The sequence below is a fragment of the Crassostrea angulata genome, chromosome 1 (genome assembly GCF_025612915.1).
Source record: "Crassostrea angulata isolate pt1a10 chromosome 1, ASM2561291v2, whole genome shotgun sequence".
In the NCBI taxonomy this organism is placed as follows: domain Eukaryota; kingdom Metazoa; phylum Mollusca; class Bivalvia; order Ostreida; family Ostreidae; genus Magallana; species Magallana angulata.
Genome location: NC_069111.1, coordinates 54,895,299 through 54,913,620, shown reverse-complemented (window position 1 = coordinate 54,913,620; position 18,322 = coordinate 54,895,299). Strand labels below are relative to the sequence as shown.

Genomic DNA, 18,322 nt, shown 5'->3' with positions numbered 1-18,322 from the left:
ACACTTATTCTAGTTTATCCTTATAAAGTCATAGATGGATCAGCTCTCGTGATAATATTGCCTGTACTAGCTGTCGTGGTCAATAAAGCTGACTTTAATCTGCGTTGGTAAATTCTTATACCAAAATTAAAACATATAGAAGGCAGTGCGTTCCTTTACTTATATATGTTTACATAAAACTCCTCTCAAGTTAAGGTGTTTTAATGTTAAGATTTCCTGAACAGGTGTTTAGTTCAGTTTTAAAAGTTCAGAAACAACTCTAAAATACCATGTTTTACAACATGCATGTATAATACAAGGCACAAAGTAATATAAAATTCATTCTAGATTCTAACAACAAAGTCTTCAGTTCTATACATTCAAAATTTTCAAAATCATAAGCTCTGCAATTGATATTTAATGTCAAGTTTCAGAAATAATTAATAAAACAAATAAATTAGAGTGTATCCACAACTCCCTAAAAAGCTCCCATTAAACAAGCGCGCGCATCAGGAAGCCAGAAAATTATATGGCGGCCGCCAAATAATTATCTGGCGGCCGCCAGATAATAAGTGGCGGCCGCCAAATAATTATCTGGCGGCCGCCAGATAAAATATTTTTCCTACGTGGCACCAATGGGCTTCCCTACCGGTGCATAAATGTAGGCCAAATAATGGACCAATGTTTAATGGAATGACGAATTTTTTAAACTTGTGCTACACTCTTTAGTTAATTTAATTCTATAATATAATTAAACATAAGTTGACCCTATAGGCCTATTTTAACAAATCAAACGAGCGTAATGAAATCCCACCTTTAAAATTTTCTGATTATTCCGGGAAAATGTTCGGTGTTATTTTGTAGATTAGTTTTATCGGAAGCCGCCATATTTAAAAAATGTAAATAGCGGGTACACCAATGTACACATCAATCTAGAGTATTTTATGGATTTTTATACTGTGTATATTTTAAATATGTTCATATCTATACAGACAAAATGACAGAAAAGTTAATTCTTGGAGATCTCAATGCCGGGAAATTTGAGAACATCGACCGCTTTATATTGGTATTTACAAAATTTAGAACACTTTATTAAAAGCAACATTAAAATATGACGGTGTATGCTTGACATGCTCTTTGTTCTATTTTTTTTTCTATTTTTAAGAATTCAAAATTATGTAGCTTTTATTTTGTATATTTCATAATTTTTCAGGAATATCTCTCGCCTGCAGAGAAGACTTCAAACTGTTCCACCGAGCAGCTTTCACGCCTCACTCTTACAACTGTGCAAGTTTTACAGGCTTCTGTGGTTCACATTTCTTCCAGTGGTCCGCACAGATCAACGTTACTCACTGCCATCCATCTATGTTACACTTTTTATGTCAAGCATCACAATATATTAAAGTTACCAGAGCCTTTGACAGTGCCAAAAGTACTATATCACATTGTAGCTAAGTTATCGGACATAAAGGTAAATATAACATAAAGAAGCAGCCAGGTTGGTGTTAATATTCACATCTCTGAAGTAAATCAATCAATGATAATATTGCTAAATTCACAAGTTATAATTAATAAATGGCGTTGTAATTTGTTTGGAACTGAAGAGTTAAACAATATGGTAAAATAACATCTGGCATTTAATTTCACTGTGAAGGCCCCTAACATTAAGTTAATTCAGAAAATTTGTTGTAGAATTCATTGTGTAGATATCGGTATAATTTCATTCATATTTTCTTTTATTTAGGATTGTGGGCCAGAGGTCTTCAAGACCTGTCAATATCTGTACAATGAGTTGCTTCCCTTACCTGATCACTCAACAGGTGCCACAGCGTCCATTATCACTAACATTTACAGCAAGCTTTGGAATGTTGCTATCAAGCTAGAACAGGATAAAGCAACACAGCAACCCGATGTTGTGTTTCAGCTGAGATACATGGCCATCAAGATGCTGTTGCTCCGGCAAACGGCAGTGGGACAAACAGTGGACAAGTTTCTGCTGGCAGTAGATCGGTAAACAGATTAAGATACCAACTGTTTCTTGCATTCAATGTATACAGGCAATAGGTTTGTACATGGAATAAGGTACCAACTATTTATTGGATTTAATGTAGAGAAGGTTATTTTCGTCCTATCTAGATTGTAAAAAGTATTGCCCCATTTTAGGTATGTTTTAACACTAGAGAACTAACTTGCAGTTTTCAAAATTATTCAATATAAATTTGCCCCCATCAGTGAGGGCAGAAATATTTCTGTATATCTGTAATTTGGAATTTTTAAGTTGCTGATTTTGCACATGTTTTACCCCCCCCCCCCAAAAAAAAATAGAAAATATTCTTAATTACTTAAGTAACTAGAGAAGAAGCATTCTGTTATTTCTAAAGAGAATGAAAGGATATTGAATGTTTTTAATGTGTTACAGATATGATAAATCAACAATACAGAAAAACTCAAAGACGGTCTTGACAAGTGACCACCTGTCTGTGTCCTTGGTGATGGAAATTGCTCAGCAGGTTAAGGCTCTGGGGTCAGACCACTGTGAGCTGTCGGAGAGGGATGTGTGTAGTTCCTTGTCTCTGTTCCAGTACCTACACCAACTCATTGTCAACTATCAACTTCATTCTATCCTGGCGGCAGTGCACCAAATCAGAGAAAGCTTTCTATCCACATTTGAAAGTGTCAGTTTTAGGCATGCAATGAAGAATCTCTATGACTGTTTTCATCTGACAATGATGTGTAGCACAAAGTCCAAAAATTCAAAGACAAATTGCAGTGATATCCAGAGTCTTTCAGGAAATATTGTAGCAGTGTTGGAGGACAGTGTGTGCAGTTTGAACACAGGCTGGTATTTGTTGATATGTGAATGTCTCCTAGTGATACTTAAACAACAGACGATGATTCCACCAGAGAAGGTAACTTTGTGGGAGGAGGTATTGGACTACACGCAGAAGGTTACTCAATTTCTGATCACAAGCCGAGACAAAAATAAGTTGCAGTACGAAGAAGACTCAAAGGATAAAAATGAAAAGCTGGCAGTAATGATCAGTACCAAACTTATTATTATCCTCAGGATGGAACTTGAGCTTGGTGTCTCATTGGTGAACATCATCAAAGGTAATACATGTGTAAAGCATCCTACATCTTTATTTGTTGAACGAAAATATGTTTACAAATAACTTGGGATGTGTTGTTTGTGCTATAATTCATACCAGGTTTTATTGAGATTGATATAGCTGAGATTTTCAACTTGTCTAAAATTTTTAGAATATTTATATCTTGTATGTACTTTGTGTACATTTCTGTTTGTAGAGGAGGATTCTCCTCATTTGTTTACGTGGTTATCAATAGGATATTGTAAAGTGAAAACTTATATGTACAAGTTAATACAGATTTTGTCTACTATCTTTTCAATCAACCAGTGGATTATATTGTTGTGATTATTTCTTTTTTGTGTGTACATGTATTTTGACTAAGACTCAGCAATCTCCTGTTCTGCTTTCTCTATATTTGCCTTGTTGTAAGTGTTGCTGTCACCATGAATCTAAATATATATACAGTGTAATTTTCCTATTCAAACGTGAGGAATTAATATCTGCGTAAAAGCGCGAGAGGCATATCTCGCTGATTTTAAAATCCCGCTTTTATTTTTCTGACAGATGTAAATTAAATAAAACTATGATAAAAAATTGCTGATCGCGGTTTTATATTCCCGCAATTTGATGCAAACATTTGAATTGCAGAATTAAGTATTCGCGAAAAATACGGAATCTACAGTATATATTGTCCATTGCAGCCCCAGACAAAGTGACTCATATCTTGGAGACCATACAACCCCAGGCCAAGGCTTACACCCAGCAGATTGAACAGACAGGACACGCCCCTCCACCGGCCGACTTTATTTTGAGGGAGAGGAGGCAGTGTGGTAAGATGGCTTATTTTGGAAGATGAGGTCCTAACTGTAGATCACAGTGGGAAAGACTGAACTTTTTTTAACCACATATATGTAAAAACACACTGTTAAAATTAAGTGAAGTCAAGTATTGTGTGAAGACTCCTCTTTTAAGAATTGTAAAAAAGGATACCATAGGTGATATTGCCTTAGAAAATCAAACTCTGAATACTGGATATAACTGGTACCGGTACATGTGCTTTGTGGGGTTTTATGGGTCTATTGTTTGCATACACCTCTCTCTGCTAGAGCTCTGATATTTATTCGTTGTATTTTTCCAGGCTACCTGATGTCCAAGTTTGCCAAAGTGTCATGTAGTCTAGGTCACCAGGAGCTTGACCTGTTCTACTACAGCGTGGAATGTGATCAGCTGACCAAGTGGGCGGAGTCCGATCAGGACCTCAAAGAAGAGCGCATCAAAGAGGTAGTAGTCCTATAAGGGGAAAACAGTAACCAGTCTAGATGTATTTCTTTGTTTTTATTTTGTGTTAATTTTCAGTTGTACAAATCTATGTTATTGACAGAGGAAGATACATGTAGATCTAAAGTTGAAAATTGACATTTTTACACCAAAAGTGATTTATAGATGATCAGTGTGGTTTAATTTCCCACATGTACTGATTAAAGCTATTATTGAATATAAATTCATATCTGACCTGTTATAAATAATACAAAGAGGTGAATGTAAAGTGCCTGCATCGCAGTTTTCAATTGGTAGGTAAACCTGCTGGGTATCTATGAGATGTTGGCAGATTTGCAGTGGAAGCTTGGTGATATCGATGCTGTGCTGTGTACACTGGCAAGGGGTGTACAGTTACAACCCTCATATGTATCCGCCGCCCTGGAGGTGTGGTGTCGAATCAAGAGGGAGCAACTCCGCACGGGAAATTTAGAGATAACTGATAGGTAAGACAATTGTAGATGAAAAGTAGGACTGCTGTTATGTACCAGACAACAATGAGGAAATGAGAAGATTTGTATTGAAATGAACGATGTAATGCCTTTGTTTGTAATTGGGATATGTGTGATAATGTGAATGAAAAAAGATTATTATTGTTCTGGGTTTAAAGGTGAAACTAAAGATTATTATTTTTTCTCTTTAGGTATTTTGCAGAAAATCTTAAAAATGTCTATGACAGCCTGATGATGGAGCTTAAATATTTCACAGCTTTAAGGTATTAAGAAACACTACATTCAAATATTTACATGCATATGCCTACATAAAATTAAACAAACATTAATATTTGCACTTACTTTTTGTGACAAAAATAAATATTCAAAAAATGTGTTCCTGTAATATTTTTATGATAGAAACCGTAAACCAAGAATCATTTATTTAACTGTATAGATGTAGCACTACACCTTTACTTTAAAGAAAAAGGTATCCAAAGGCAGAGTTGTCTCTCTTGAAAAGACTACAAGAAGTGGCAACACTCCCTGTACAGAAGGCCACAAGTCTGCTGGAGATGGCCAAACTTTACTGGGGACACTTCACTGAAAATCAAGACAGGTAAACAGAGACTGGCCAGTTCCAAGCTTCTAGTTCATTAGTGGCGTACTTTGTACATGACATGTACCATAAGGAGGTAGAGAATTGTTTTTCATGAGACCGTGTACATACCACATGCATATTATTTTGATCTTTAACCTTCTTGCTGTTTTGACAGTTGTGTGGAGGAGTGTTTAGGGGAGGCTGAGCGGGCTTTGAGGGGGTCATCTGGTGGGGAGGAGATGCTGGTCCTGGCCGATGTACACCTGTGGATCTACATTGTACAGCATGAACGGTTCTGTAAAAAGGTAAGATACTTGCCATCATAGACTTCAGGTATTGAAGTGCATAGCTTTTAACAGGCAAAGAATTCTTTCTTTAGAAAAAAACAACGCGCTTTATATGTCAAAACACAACACTTAACATTGACTTATAGTTGTCCGGTTATTAAAGTTCTTTAACTTATTTGAATAACAGTAATCTGTAATCAAGTAATGTGTTTGTTTCTGTCCCTCCAGCTGATATCTAGCTCCCAGGTGTTGAGTAAAGGTGAGGAGAGCAATCCTGACTCTGGAGAGGAGCCCCAGCCCAGCGGGGCCCTGGTGTTTGAGGAGATGTGTACCTTCTCCATGGAGATGGAGATCATTAGACGTCTGGACCAGGCTCTGGAATTGTGGGAAAATGTCCCCAACAGGGAACACACGGAGAGCAGTCTTCGATCCGTCATGCTGTGTTCTTCCATTCTACGACTCGCTGGAAAGGTACATTCTCTAAGGACAGATCAGGAAGAAAATCCTGAGATTTGTGCTTATGTTATGAATTAGAAATAAACCCTGTAATTCTTTACCAGCACAAAGTCTAATGTGAACTCATGATTTTGTTTGAAGTTTGTTTGTTTTTTATTGGGGGTGGGGGGGGGGGGGGGGAGAAGGGTTAGAAATTCATCAATGGTTTGTTTACTTGTTTGATAGTACTTGTACAATGGTAACAATAGATTAATGTTTCTGTAACAGGTTGACCGGGAGCAGAGGGCATTGTTCCTAGCTCTGGATGTGTGCAGTCAGTTAGGAGATGAGGCTATAAATAACATCATCAAGTGTCGCCTCTCTCACATCTACGGGACCCATGGGATGCACCATCAGGCCAGACAACTCCTCCCTGCCATTCCTGACCAACAGACGGGGCTTGACGACGGCTACCTACAGACAGTCATGTCCAGTGTCATGCATTACCTACACACAAAACAGGTATATGTACACCTGTATCTAAAAAAAAAACCTCCAAAAAACATTTATTTATTATTTAAAAAAACATTTAAGTTATCTGTAGGTTTCACTATCCTTTATATTGAACTACTGTTTATAAGGTTATTTTTGCCCCATGTAATTTTCGCCCTTCTAGACTTGGAAATGGTTTTGCCCCATCTTGAATTTGCCCAAACAAAGTTGTGTTTAAAGAGAGATACAGTTGAACTGTTGATATCTCGAACACTAATATCTCGAATACAATGGATACGTTTAAGTGATTTGTAAATCCAACCTACTAATTTTTTAAGTATTATACTCTCGATATCTTGAATACTCGGATATCTCAAAGTTTTCAAACAGCTCCATCTAGTTCGAGATTAATGAGTTTTACTGTAGTTTTAAACATTGGAATTTGCCCAGTCTTTAATTTGTCCACTGACAACGAGGGCAAAAGGGGTGAAAATAAAACAGGGGCGAATATTTCATTGTATACAGTATTCAGCAAGTCTTATACAGAACCACAATTTTTAGATGGGTATTCCAATAAGTTCTTTGTAAGTAATAAAGCAGGGGCTTATTATTGGGCAATTGTACATAGACACAAAGGGCCTTTATATTGCAAGGGGCACTAAATGTGGAAAATATGGTGTGTACCTGTACATGTTTACAATGCATTGCAATGTCTCTGTGCATAGTCTTTGCCTTCTATAATGATTTTTGAACTTCAGATAAATGGTTTGTTGCATGATCAGTTTTGATCGACATGCAGGACCTTTTTCATGAGGCATATTGTTGTAGAAATATGTTGTCCTAATTGGTGTGTTTTACAGGTAGAGAAAGGCCTTCAGCTCCTGACCCAGGTTAACGAGACGATAGGTCAGCAGCCCAGTCAGAGTAAGACGGTGTGTCTGGCCAACGGAACGGTCAAGCGGTGCTGGTCCCTGTTCCTGTCCCTGCCGATGGAGCGTGACCCAGAAGGAGGTCAGAGGTCAGAAGACTACAGCCTGGACCATGCCATTGAGGCGTACAGGAACCATGTCAGTGTGGTGTACTTCCTGTTGGGGAAGGAACACTGGGCTGTTGACAACAAAGGTACAAGTTCTACAAGAAGTGGTCAGTTTTAAAAAGATGTTGAATCTCTACTTAGTTTTCTTGTGTATGCAAATGTGCGAAAGCATATGTTTATCTTAAAAATATTTGGTCAGTTTTAACAAGGAATCTGGCTCAGGTAAGCCCCTGCTGCTGCAATCATAAGGCATCACTAACAGTTGCATTATAATCCTTTGCTGTTGATGCAGAATTTGTTTTCAGTGAATGCTGTTCTTGTTGTTTACAGGATTAAACACCACAGAGAAGTATGACATTATCCAGGAGTACCTGCTGTCCCTCTATCACCTGGGACAACTCGAGCGACTGGTCGGTGACACTCGGTCTGCCAAGTTCCACATCAAGGAGGGTTGGACCACTGCTCACTTCATGGGGCTGCCAAAGTGGTATGCCTCAAGTCTTATACACCTTCAAAAGATTATCAGTTAAAGAAAGCCTTCAGCATTAGAAAATCTTCTTATATATCTCATGAATTAATAAATAACGATTTTTCTATAGAGAGAAGAATATGCTTATAATTTTGGAGAATTAATTTCCATTTTATTTCAGGGCTTCCATGTTTATGAATGAATTCTCCATCATCCACATCCTGTCTGAGAACTCGACAGCAGCCATTTCTAGTCTCACCAAAACATGTCAGGTCTTCAACGGCAGTCAGGATACTGCTGGAGAGAATGCAACCAACAGGAGCTCCAAGTCCAGAAAAAGCAAAACTGCAGGAAGCTTTGGGTTTGATGACGATGTAGAGAAGGAGGAAGACAGCGTGGAGAGCTCCCAGAGTCCTTATCCGCCCTGTTGGCAGCACCTCACTGACAACTCGACCTGTGACGTTTGTCAGGACAACACTGTCAAACTGGCTGTTCTGTCTTATGCCCTAGTTACAGCAAAATTTGAAATCTACATCCAGCAAAATCTTACATTTGAAAAACTAGATAGGATAAATTGTATTTGTGAGAGATTTATTCTTCAGGAACCTAGCACCAGTAAACTTGGCAGGGACTTGCCTTTCTGTTGTTTCCAGGACAACAGCGAGCTGAAGGACGTATATGTTGAGTGCTTGTCTTTAATAGCAGAGACTAGTTTACTTCTGGGGAAAACAGAAAAATGTGCTATTGTGATAGAAACAGCACAGAAGTTCTTCCAGTCCAAATATGTCAGTGACTTGGTGGCTAATTTAATTCAAAATAAATTCACTGTCTTCAAGGCTCAAATGTGTCTCATGAGAAGTCTGTCAAGTAAAAGATTCACTGAGGAAGAAATGGATGACTTAGATGAGGTGACCTCATTGGAAACTTCCATAAAACCAGAGAACATTCTTCCTGAGATTTCAAGTAAAATGAAGGACTGTAATGATCAGCCAATCACAATGGAGGATTGTCATGAGCTTGTGGAGGACCTCAGCAAGCTGGATATCAATGAGATGATAGACCAGAGTGTGAACCAGTCAAAAACAGGGACCAGAACAAACAGACGAAAGGGAACAACTCAAAAGAGGCCAGCTACAGGGGATATCTCAGGGGATGTCTCAGAAGTATCTTCTAGGAGTAGTACTGCTGGTACAGAGGCACCAGAGGAATCACTGGAGACATCAGAGAAAAGTAAGAGGCCTGCTGGGAGAGGAAGAAAAGAGAACACACGGGTTAAGTCTGCCAAATCCACATCCTCAAAATTGGTCAATTCGATTCAGGCTAACTCCATTACCTCATTTTCTGCAAAAACAGCCAAAAAAGAAAAATCCAGTGTATGCAGGGAAGGTAGATGTAATGATGGAAGTTTAACAGAAGAACTAACTCAAACCCCAGTGACAGAAAAACCAGAATTTGTTCTGAAAACTCCCTACAGTGTGAGCAGTAAAAAGGCGTTGATGTTTAGTTCTGACTCCAGTGATGATGAGGTCTGCTCGAAGCTTCCAGTGAGTATCAGCCGCTTGTCATCAGTAACTCCTGGTCATCAGGAGAGCTCCTCAGCTAACTCTACACCGTCCACAGGAAAAGCTAGCTCTGTATCCCGTATACCAAAGTATGTGAACAAAGCCAAATTTTCTGGCACTCATACGGAAAGTAAGAAAGCCGTGAAACAGGACAGTGGCACTCAGGAAAACAAGGAAAATCAGACGACAAAGAAAAGTGTTACAAGAAGGGGGAAGGCTGCGGTTAATCAGGAACCAGCCAAAGCCTCTAGTGGTGAACCAGTGAAGAGCAGGGGAAGGCAGAAGGTCACAGAAAAACCAAATGCCTCCTCTGTCAATCAAAAAAGTGCTAAAACAAAAGATAAAACATGTGTTTATGATTTTGATGAGAAAGACTTGCAAAGTAAGGAGGAGACAAAGGGAGTTAGGAAGCCGACTACCAGAAGTAAGGAGGAGACAAAGGGAGTTAGGAAGCCAACTACCAGAAGAAATAACAGCAAGAGGCAGCCTGCTGAGAAGGCAAGAAGTGCATGCAAGGGCGGAAGGGATGCTGTCAGCATGGTGGATGTAGAATATGTCATCATCAAGGAGGAGGAGACCAGTTTACTGGAGGAGAACCAGTACAATGCCCTCAGTATTCAGATTTCTAATCCCAAACTAGAGGACGATGACTGGTATGAGAGAGAGAATTTACTGGTCCAGGAAGGTAAATTCTTAGGAATGATATTAAGTTCTTTGTTGACTGTTGATAATTATTTACCAGTATCTCTAACATTGTGGTGATTTTGTAGTTGAGGACCTTAACGATTCTATTGAGATTCTGCGTGGTGGCAATGACAAGAAGTCAGGAAGAGGACGTCCTGGCCGGAAGGTTACTAAATTGTCCAATCAGGTTAAAGGAGAGGAGTGTACAGGACCCGCAGGTGGAACAGACACCACCGAAATTCCAAGATCCACCACTCAGGCTAACATGCAGATTACGATGGACAGAATGAGAAGGGCAGCCCCTCCACGTAGACTCAATAAAGATTCACTAAGAGGTGAGTGGTCTGAACAGTTGCTCTTCTGATTACCAGTATCATTATATTACAACGTTTGACAATTTTGACTTCTCAGGAATTACTGAATCAATTTTAACCAAACTTTAAGAAACCTTCCTTTATATTGATTCAGTTGTACTTCTTTGATAGGTACCAGTATGTGTATTAAAGCTAATGGAAAAATCATCAAAAAGGGGTGGAATTGATAACAAGGGAGAGACTATAGGTTTGAAATAGTTAGTAAAGTGATGTAAGCCATTGGCCTTTTGTTTTCATTGTATACTCTTTGATTTCAGCTGATTCCCAAAAGGAAGAAGATTTGACTTCTATGTTGGAGGTGGCGTTTGAACAAGCACGCCATCTGCCTACCACCGGGCTGTACAGCTCCATCTGTAACCTACTGGCCCTCCAGTACCTGGAGTTATGTCCCCTGAAGGCTGCCTACTACCTGACGGAGGGAATGGTGGTCACATTCAGGCACCAGTCTCTGGTCAACTGTAGTAGGAAAATCAGGTACTATCTCCAGCAGTCAATCATTGCAAAATATTTAAACATTATGGAGGAATGGCGCAGCTTGTGATGTACTTTCTTTCAAAATAAACTTTTACAAATACCAGCTGTAAACTTGAAGACAATTACATGAGATCCGTGGCATGTCTCACATTTTTTAACTGTTGATTCTGGTTTGTTTCTGTGACAGGAAGTCCAAGAAGGAAATGAGCTGTCAATCAGAGAGAGAGGAACAAGTGGGGGCCCAAGAAGGGGAAATTAAAAACACAATATATAAGAATCTGATGTTTAACAAAACTCCTCAAGATCTACAAAATATCATAAAGCACCTGCCAGAAGGTATGTCTCTAGACTCTGAATTCTGTTGCTTAAAAAGTCACTTTTATATTAAAGGCCTTATTATTCAAAGCAAAAATTCCAGTAAATGTTTCCCTCGCTTTTACAATAAAAAAATGCACTGAGTCATGAAGGTTTAATTGTATTGGAATAGATGAAAAATGCACCTCCTCTATGCTTAAACTTGATTGTAACTATTTTATTGGCAAGAGATTAGCTGCACATTGAATTAAGTTAAAGAAACCACATATAACTTTCTAAAAAAGGAATACATGTACATGTGTAATTAAAGATGTGAGAATAATCTTAGATTGGACAGTGTGCCAAGTTTCCATGGTAACAAATCCACAAGTTCCTGACCAGATGATCCTGAGCAGTATGAGACGGGACCAGGAGCCAGTAATCGTAAGACTGCCAGCCTTCCAAACAGTCCACGTAAGTCCTTTTGGTTCTCTAGTATACACATGTTCATGGCCAGATTCTTTTAAAGTAAAGTTGCCATGGTTTTTGAAGGAGAGTAGGAATATTTGACATTGTCCATTGTAGACTTGTACTGCAGATTTCTCAGTCAATAAGGTGGTTAACAAAAAAGGCTTACAACTTTTTGGTGATTATAGGTGTTTCTTTTCAGGTTAGATTAAATGATAATCCTTGTTTGTTCTTTGTGCAGGGAAGAAAAATTTTGTCTGAGTTTTCAGACATCATGGAAGAAAGTCACAACAGCATCAAGATCACAGACAAGACAGAGTGGTGGCAGAGTCGCTGGAAGTTAGACGACAGGCTCAGGGTAGGTCTAGTGTAAGGTCGTCATGTCATGGTAGGTATAGTGTAGGGCCATCATGTCAGAATAGGTCTAGTGTAAGGCCATCATGTCATGGTAGATCTAGTGTAGGGCCATCATATCATGGTAGGCTTAGTGTAAGGCCATCATGTCAGGGTAGGTCTAGTGTAGAGCAATCATGTCTGGGTAGGCCTAGTCTAGGACCATCATGGTAGGGTAGATCTAGATATAATTTTTAGGGTCATCTTGTCATTGTAGATCTAGTGTAGGATCATAATGTCAAGGTAGGTCTAGTGTAGAGCTGTCATGTCAGGATAGGTCTAGTGTAGGACCTGTATGCCAGGATAGATCTAGTGTAGGATCATCATGTTAAGGTAGGTCTAATGTAGGACCTTAATGCCTGGATAGATCTTTGTAGGATCATCATGTCAGGGTAGGTCTAGTGTAGAGCTGTCATGTCAGGATAGGTCTAGTGTAAGGCCATCATGTCATGGTATGTCTAGTGTAGAGCTAGCATGTCATGGTAGGTCTAGTGTAGGATCATCATGTCAGGGTAGGTCTAGTGTATTACTGTCATGTCAGGATAGGTCTAGTGTAAGGCCATCATGTCATGGTATGTCTAGTGTAGAGCCATCATATCATGGTAGTTCTAATGTAGAGCCGTCAAGTCATGGTAGGTCTAGTGTAGAGCCGTCATGTCATGGTAGGTCTAGTGTAGAGCCGTCATGTCTAGGTAAGTCTAGTGTAGGATCATCATGTCAAGGAAGGTCTAGTGTAGGACCTGTATGCCAGGATAGATCTAGTGTAGGATCATCATGTCAAGGTAGGTCTAGTGTAGAGCTGTCATGTCATGGTAGGTCTAGTGTATAGCCATCATGTCATGGTAGGTCTAGTGTAGGATCATCATGTCAAGGTAGGTCTAGTGGAGGACCTTAATGCCAGGATAGATCTAGTGTAGGGCTGTCATGTCAAGGTAGGTCTAGTGTTGAGCTGTCATGTCAAGGTAGGTCTAGGCGTAATGTATAGGGTAATGAATAGGGTCATCTTGTCAGAGAAGGTCTAGTGTATTTGTGAAGGACTAACAGATTAGGTACATGAAAAAATAGGGCTGACATATCAGGATAAGGCTAATATATCAAATTAGGCTTAAGATATCAGGTTAATGCTATATTTTTGATAGGCAAATACTATAACCAAATTTCTGCTGACATATTTTCCTTGATTTGGAGATGCTCAAAGAACTGCACTTTGATATTCCTAAAAATTTCCACCCATTTAATACTCTGATTTACTGATAAATCAGTTTTTATTTCTGATCTTTTACCATAGGATGTCCTTGAACACATGGATAAATATTGGCTGGGTCACTGGCGATGTCTGATCCATGGAACTGTTCAGAGGGATGAGTCAGCAACCTCCTTGAATGATTTCAGTGAAAGGGTGTGTCAAGAGATGTACCGGGATACCAGAACTAGGCTACCTCTACATGTAGTGCAGGTAAGTGTATGTAAGCCCCAAGAAGTAGAGGTGACATTTATGTAACCTGATTAAACATTTACAATCAAGTTGAGTAACTCTCTCCTTTCATTGAATTTCTGTACCATATGTAATATCTCTCAATAGATTTAAGACATCTGATGAAATTTTTGGCTGGCTTCTTATTAATTATGTTGTTTTGGATACCCTGTAAGGATCTGCATTAAAGAAGTTTGTTTTGTCTTTACAGCGTTTGGTGGAGTGTGCTGACACGTTGAGTGATGAAGATATTAGAAGTGCCATCTGTGAATTGACAGGAAACACACTCAGTAGGTCAGGGGCAGACAACTGTGTATCAACATTCAGGAGGATGACCAAAGACCTGACACTGACCAGTCCCAAGGGCCATGTGCTGCTTATTCTGGACAAGGTATGAACAAGAAATGGGTGATGTAAAATCAATGGCTGCAGGCAGCAAAAATAAAAAGTCTCATACATGATTTATTGTGATATGGTGTAAAAGCTGCAGAAGACAAACTTGCACAACATTTTTAATAAATGTACGTGAGGTACAAAGGCGAAAAAAAGCTATTGAGTAATTATTAAAAACAGGACACATCATTTTACAAAAAGATGCTCTCCATCAGGTATCCTGCTGACATGTAGTGTAGAAACTTTGTTTTGAAGGCAGTACAACATCTGCCCTGGGAGTGTGTGCCATCCCTGACTCAATCCAGCATCTCTCGCATGCCGTCCCTGTACCACCTCCATGCTCAACTTTCCTACCTCACGAAACAGAAGAGCTCCATTCTACACACGGGTATAGACAAACAGAGGGTGTTCTACATCCTGAATCCGGACAGTAACCTGGCCTCCACCCAGGAAACCTTCCAGGACTGGTTCTCAAGGTACCCCTCAACGCAAGCAATACATGCTTCAGTTTTTGTTAGATTAAAAATGCTAATGAATTTTATAAAAGTGGTTTGAAGGACCCATGTGAAGAAAGGTATGGCATATATACCGTAATAAAAGATGTGAGTCAGAAACAGGTGGCATTTATTTTGTAGACTAAAAAATTTAAGTAAATGATTAAGCAAAATAGAGATTAAAAAATTTGAGTAGTTTTAAATACATGTACTTGGATAATGTGTAATGGACTATGTCTGTTTGAGAATGGTATTGGATTATGACTGACAGTACTTATTATAATGTATGAGGATTTTTTTAGTGGCCAAACATTTTTGATATATGACAATTATATTACACTGTGACAATGATAATTTGTACTGGAGCACTTTAGGCAGCTACTAAATGTATATTTTGTTATTCAGAGAGAAGAGCTGGGAGGGGATCATCAACCGTAAACCGACCAAGTCCGAGTACACCAGCGCTCTGCAGAACAAGGACCTGTTCCTGTAAGTCCTGTACAGATATAAGGCTCACTGCTTTGATGATGGTTAAAGACGAAATCTTGAGAGCCTTGTGCTTGACTGATATAAAGTACCAATGTAAAAGATACTGAATCAGTATCAGTGGAGAGGAATGTGGTCATGTTAACTGTAACTTCCTGCAATGTTTTATATCCTTTAAATATTTTGTCATGTAGTCTATTCTGTGTATTCTATTGTGTTCAACTGTTTTTGACACAGATACTGTGGACATGGTACCGGCGGTGCATACCTGGGTGGTAGTGACCTTGCCAGTCTGGACTGCCGTGCGGCAACCATCCTTATGGGGTGCAGCAGTGGGAAGCTGGAAGCCACTGGTCATCTAGAGGCCACAGGATTCATGCTCAATTACTTCATGGCAGGATGGTAGGAGGGGCTTCCTCATTTTTTGTTCAATATTTACATGTAATTTGTTTATGGACATATTTTGTAATGCAATTTTTTCATGTTTCTGTAATGTTAATGTCCTTTTGACCAAAAAAATGCTCTTAGGTTTTGGTAATGTGTAAATCTTTAAATCAGTCTGTAAACCTTTCTATGTTGTGAAAAATATCTGTAATGCTTATTGCTTGACAGCAATCAAACCCCACCCACAGATTTACAAGGACAAGTGCATGATCCTTAACAGTTTTCAGGTTAACAGGTCAAAGGTCAAAAAGGGAAAATGGGTTGGGCTTGGAAAGTAGATGACTGATCCAAGGTTAAAAAATGTATTGAAATACACTGTACCTGTTTTAAATATTGTCTAACCCAATATCAGGGTGAAGGGAACATATACGTTTTATAAGCAGTTGTTAAAATGACATCTAAAGACCTAGAGATTTTGTTCTATGTATTCTTTCAAAACCTTTCATGGAAATTGTAGATACAGAAATAACTTTATTTGCATTTTTAATACATAAATAAATTAATGATTTGACAGTCCATGCATGGTGGCCAATCTATGGGATGTGACAGACAAGGACATTGACCGCTTCCTGGCATGCCTGCTGTCGTCATGGTTATCAGATGACACCACCACAGAACCACGAAAGCTTCTGGATGTGGTCCCCAAGGCTCGCGCTGCCTGCCGCCTACCACACCTGATAGGGGCGGCTCCCGTGGTGTACGGATTTCCAGTGTTCCTCAAGCCGTCCTGATTGGACAGATCAGACCAATCATCCGTAGCTACCGTCTGTTGTGTGGAGGACTGGATTAATCAGACCAATCATCCGTAGCTACTGTCTGTTGTGTGGAGGACTGGATTAATCAGACCAATCATCCGTAGCTACTGTCTGTTGTGTGGAGGACTGGATTAATCAGACCAATCATCCGTAGCTACTGTCTGTTGTGTGGAGGACTGGATTAATCAGACCAATCATCCGTAGCTACTGTCTGTTGTGTGGAGGACTGGATTAATCAGACCAATCATCCGTAGCTACTGTCTGTTGTGTGGAGGACTGGATTAATCAAACCTATCATCCGTAGCTACTGTCTGTTGTGTGGAGGACTGGATTAATCAGACCAATCATCCGTAGCTACTGTCTGTTGTGTGGATTCTGTTCTTAAGAATCAAGCCAAGTTGTGTCCACCAACCATTGGACAGAGTCCTCTTGGGTTATTATAGAAACAATTTATTGCTGGTGTTACCAAAAAATGCAAGCAAATTGTGTGTGAAAGTGACAGTTAGTAAGCTAGCAAAATAGCAGGAATATGATTTTATTAAAATTTTTATTCTTACATTGTTTTAAGGAATGTGTATTATTTATTTCATACAAAATTTTATTTTATTACTGTGCGTCATGTGAATTACTCACATTAGCTTGTGTTTGTACATGTAGGGAATCATATTGAAGATCTACTTTCTAGTGAGAAACTTTGTACAGGGAATTTTGATTTAACAGAAATAAACCGTGTGTAAATTAATATTCCATTGTGTATTTTTCCTTTTGTTTTGGGGGTTTTTTTGTGGTATAAATACTAACAAGTGCTTTGCATGTAGCTCAGTTTCAAAGGAACAGTTCCAGATATCATTATCAAGTTTTATACAAGAAAACAAATTGGTGATAGCAGAAAATTAGTTTTGTCTTTTTCCTAACCTTGATTTTGCCTAGGACTTCACTATTCCTTACAATGTACTTTGCTCAGTTTAAAAAAAATGATCCAAGATATTTCTATCAAGCTCTCTACAAAACATTTTGAATACATATATATCAATTTCATTACGTTATATTTTCCTGACCTTGACTTTCCTTGACCTTGATTACAACATTCTGAATTTTGACGGTCGCTCTATTTTAATACAAAAAACCAACTGTTCAAGATATTTTCATCAAAGTTCTAACAAAGTTATTTAGATACACTGTTCAGATCCATCATCTAAACATTTTTCATCCATAATTTATCCATTTGTTACCAACTTTAAAATGCACAAGGGAGTGACTTTGCTGTGAATATTTCAAACTATAAAAGAACCTTATTATATCAAGACTTTTATTTTTTTAAGACACACAACATCAAAAGATGGCAATCTAAGTGTTTTGTTGAATTTTTTGTATCAATCTGTTTGATTGAATATCACCAATTAGTTCAGGGGTTAAAGTATCAGACTAGTAGCAGATCACAAGTTTGAATCCGCCTGGCCTGGGGCTCTTGTTTAGATATAATGAATAAGATTTTTTAAAATCATATTTTTTTATCCAAAATTGCATATCTTTCCTCTGTTGACCAATAAACAGTTGAACTTCGGTATTTCAAACACCGATATCTCAAATACAATGGATATGTCAAAGTGATTTTGAGGTCCCAAACACTTAAACTTTTAGTATTTTACCCTTGATATTTCGAATACTCTGATATTTCGAAGATTTTAACCAGTCCCATCTGGTTCGAGATAACGAGGTTTGACTGTATATGTACTTCTTAAGCTTCAAGGAACTTCCTTATTTAATGAAGTTATTTTCTGCTCATTTGAGACACTATTTCAAGGTGTAGTGAGCCACCTTCATTCAGATTACCGGAAACATTTTCTTATTATAATAGGTGTTATTCATTTAAATATATTGAACAATATAA

General features: G+C 38.6%; 1 protein-coding gene across 1 annotated transcript; it reads left to right on the top strand.

Moving 5' to 3' along the window:
* The first annotated feature begins 880 nt into the window (after positions 1–880).
* LOC128170954 (uncharacterized) lies at positions 881–17,051 on the top strand. The gene is made up of 26 exons (XM_052836730.1): positions 881–1,045; positions 1,193–1,450; positions 1,724–1,989; positions 2,399–3,090; positions 3,770–3,898; positions 4,207–4,349; positions 4,644–4,831; positions 5,029–5,100; positions 5,301–5,435; positions 5,593–5,722; positions 5,933–6,175; positions 6,428–6,661; positions 7,492–7,753; positions 7,998–8,154; positions 8,318–10,383; positions 10,469–10,717; positions 11,014–11,230; positions 11,418–11,566; positions 11,874–11,998; positions 12,234–12,350; positions 13,674–13,841; positions 14,071–14,250; positions 14,508–14,728; positions 15,152–15,235; positions 15,470–15,634; positions 16,191–17,051. The coding sequence occupies exons 1-26, from the start codon at positions 977–979 to the stop codon at positions 16,405–16,407; spliced, it is 6,936 nt and encodes a 2,311-aa protein (XP_052692690.1). The 5' UTR covers positions 881–976; the 3' UTR covers positions 16,408–17,051.
* The last annotated feature ends 1,271 nt before the right edge of the window (positions 17,052–18,322 follow it).

Coding starts and splice junctions, on each gene's coding strand:
- LOC128170954 (XM_052836730.1), top strand. CDS start 977: ATGACAGAAAAGTTAATTCTTGGAGATCTCAATGCCGGGAAATTTGAG. Junction 10,718..11,013: donor CAATAAAGATTCACTAAGAG/GTGAGTGGTCTG, acceptor CTTTGATTTCAG/CTGATTCCCAAAAGGAAGAA. Junction 15,236..15,469: donor CAGAACAAGGACCTGTTCCT/GTAAGTCCTGTA, acceptor TTTTTGACACAG/ATACTGTGGACATGGTACCG.